The 2,035-nt window shown below is 50.9% G+C and overlaps 1 protein-coding gene across 1 annotated transcript; it reads left to right on the top strand.

The window, feature by feature from the left end:
- The first annotated feature begins 504 nt into the window (after positions 1-504).
- LOC149404992 (uncharacterized) lies at positions 505-1,506 on the top strand. Its single transcript, XM_089607741.1, has one exon. The coding sequence runs from the start codon at positions 505-507 to the stop codon at positions 1,504-1,506; it is 1,002 nt and encodes a 333-aa protein (XP_089463867.1).
- Positions 1,507-2,035: the final 529 nt, after the last annotated feature.

Here is a 2,035-nt window from a genome sequence, read left to right as displayed (position 1 = left end):
CCTATGCTCTGCCATTTCTGGGTCCTTGGATTCGGCAGCGAACACATCGACGATTGAAGCGGCGCCCCGCATGGACGAGGGCCGCCGAGAGCAATGATTGCCCTTTGCTGGAACGTCCGGGGGTTGGGCAACCACGGGACGAAGCGAACTCTTCAGTCGTACTCTCAAAAGTACAAGCCCGATATGATCTTCTTATCGGAAACTAAACTTAAGAGTAGTTCGGCTGAACGAGTTTGAATCTTGTTGGGTTTTGAAAATTGCTTCGTGGTGGACCGTGTGGGTCGCAGCGGCGGACTCATGCTTTTGTGGAGGGACACTGTTTGTTTTACTCTTGGATCCTACTCGAGATTTCACATAGAGGGAGGAGTCCGAGATGAGGAGAATCGTGGCTGGAGATTTTTGGGTATTTACGGTGACCCGGTGGCCTCGAATCGGAAGTGGTCGTGGGAACTTATCCGAAGGGTTCTAGCCTCCCATACCGGGCCGTGGCTAATCGGGGGAGACATGAACGAGGTTCTTGAGAACTGTGAGCTTAGTGACGGAAGGACTCGGGACCCTTATCTTCTTGAATCCTTCCGGCACCTCATGGAAGATTGCGAGCTTGAAGACTTGGGTTTCGAGGGGCCGGAGTTCACGTGGCGTAAGAATTCCTCCCCAGATAGCATTGAAGAAAGAATCGATAGGTGCTTGTCTAACGTGGAGTGGCGTACCATCTTTCCATTGGCGAAAGTTTTCCACCTCGAGTATTGGAGTTCGGACCATCGGCCGCTCCTCCTTGCGTCCGATGGTGCGAAGAAGAGGGTCCCGGTGCATAGATTGAGAAGATTCTTTTTCGAGGAAGCTTGGTGTGATGAAGAGGAGTGCGGCGCCATTATCCGAGAGGCTTGGGAGGGCAGCAACGACTCAAGCACTTCTCTTACTTTTCTCGAGTCCCTTAAGAGATGTAAGAGAGGTCTTGATCGGTGGAACCGGGGGAAGAAGTCGGAGTTAAAAAGGAAGATTGAGAGACAAAAGATTATTGTGGAGCGGGCCGTAGATAGGCGTGAGGAAGGCTGTCGAAGGGACCTTGGACACGAGCAACGTATCCTCGACGGACTCGTTGAGAAAGAAGAAATCTATTGGCGGCAAAGAAGTCGGATGGCTTGGATGAAAAGCGGGGATAAAAACTCGAAGCTTTTCCACCGTAAGGCGACTACGAGGAGGAGGAGAAATACTATACGGGGCCTCTACGACGATGACGGGACGTGGATAGAGGGAGACTACGAGTGTGGAAAGGTGATTTCGAATTATTTTGAGAAAATCTTTCACTCGTCTAGACCCGGGGCGGACTGCATTGCGGAGGTTCTTTCCGGAGTCGAGCCAAAAGTCACCTCGGAGATGAACGAGCTCCTTCTTTGCCCCTTCGACGATAAGGACGTGGCGGCTGCCCTCTTTACGATGGATCCCATAAAAGCACCCGGGGGGGACGGTTTTCCCGCTCTCTTCTATCAAAAAATTGGAAGGTAGTGGGAAATCTTGTGACCTCCGTTTGCTTAGGCGTCCTCAACAATGGTGACCCGATCTCGGCGCTCAACGATACCATTATTACTCTTATCCCTAAGATGGATAAACCGACAAAGGTGAATGATTTTCGTCCTATAAGCCTTTGTAACGTTATTTATAAAATCATTGCTAAGTGTCTTGTCTCGCGCTTGAAGGGTCTCATGGACGTGGTTATCTCGGAGAATCAAGGGGCTTTTGTGGGGGGGGGGGGGGGGGGGGGCGCCAAATCTTCGACAATGTCATGGTGTGCTTTGAGGGTATCCACACTATGAAGAGGGCCCGGTTCGGAAACGAAAACTTCGCCGCATTGAAAATTGACATGGAAAAAGCTTATGATCGAGTGGAGTGGTCGTTCATTGAAGCTATTATGTTGAAGTTGGGCTTTGACTCTAGATGTGTGGCGTTGATCATGCGATGCGTGTCCTCGGTGAGTTTCTCCTTCAACGTCAACGGTTCGACTCAAGGGTATCTCATTCCGGAATGTGGCCTACGA

The sequence above is a fragment of the Urtica dioica genome, chromosome 2 (genome assembly GCF_054948205.1).
Source record: "Urtica dioica subsp. dioica isolate 48M chromosome 2, U.dioica_male_clone48M_v1_H2, whole genome shotgun sequence".
Classification (NCBI taxonomy): Eukaryota; Viridiplantae; Streptophyta; class Magnoliopsida; order Rosales; family Urticaceae; genus Urtica; species Urtica dioica.
The sequence above is the reverse complement of the archived record's forward strand: the minus strand, read 5'-3'. Positions and strand labels throughout refer to the sequence as shown.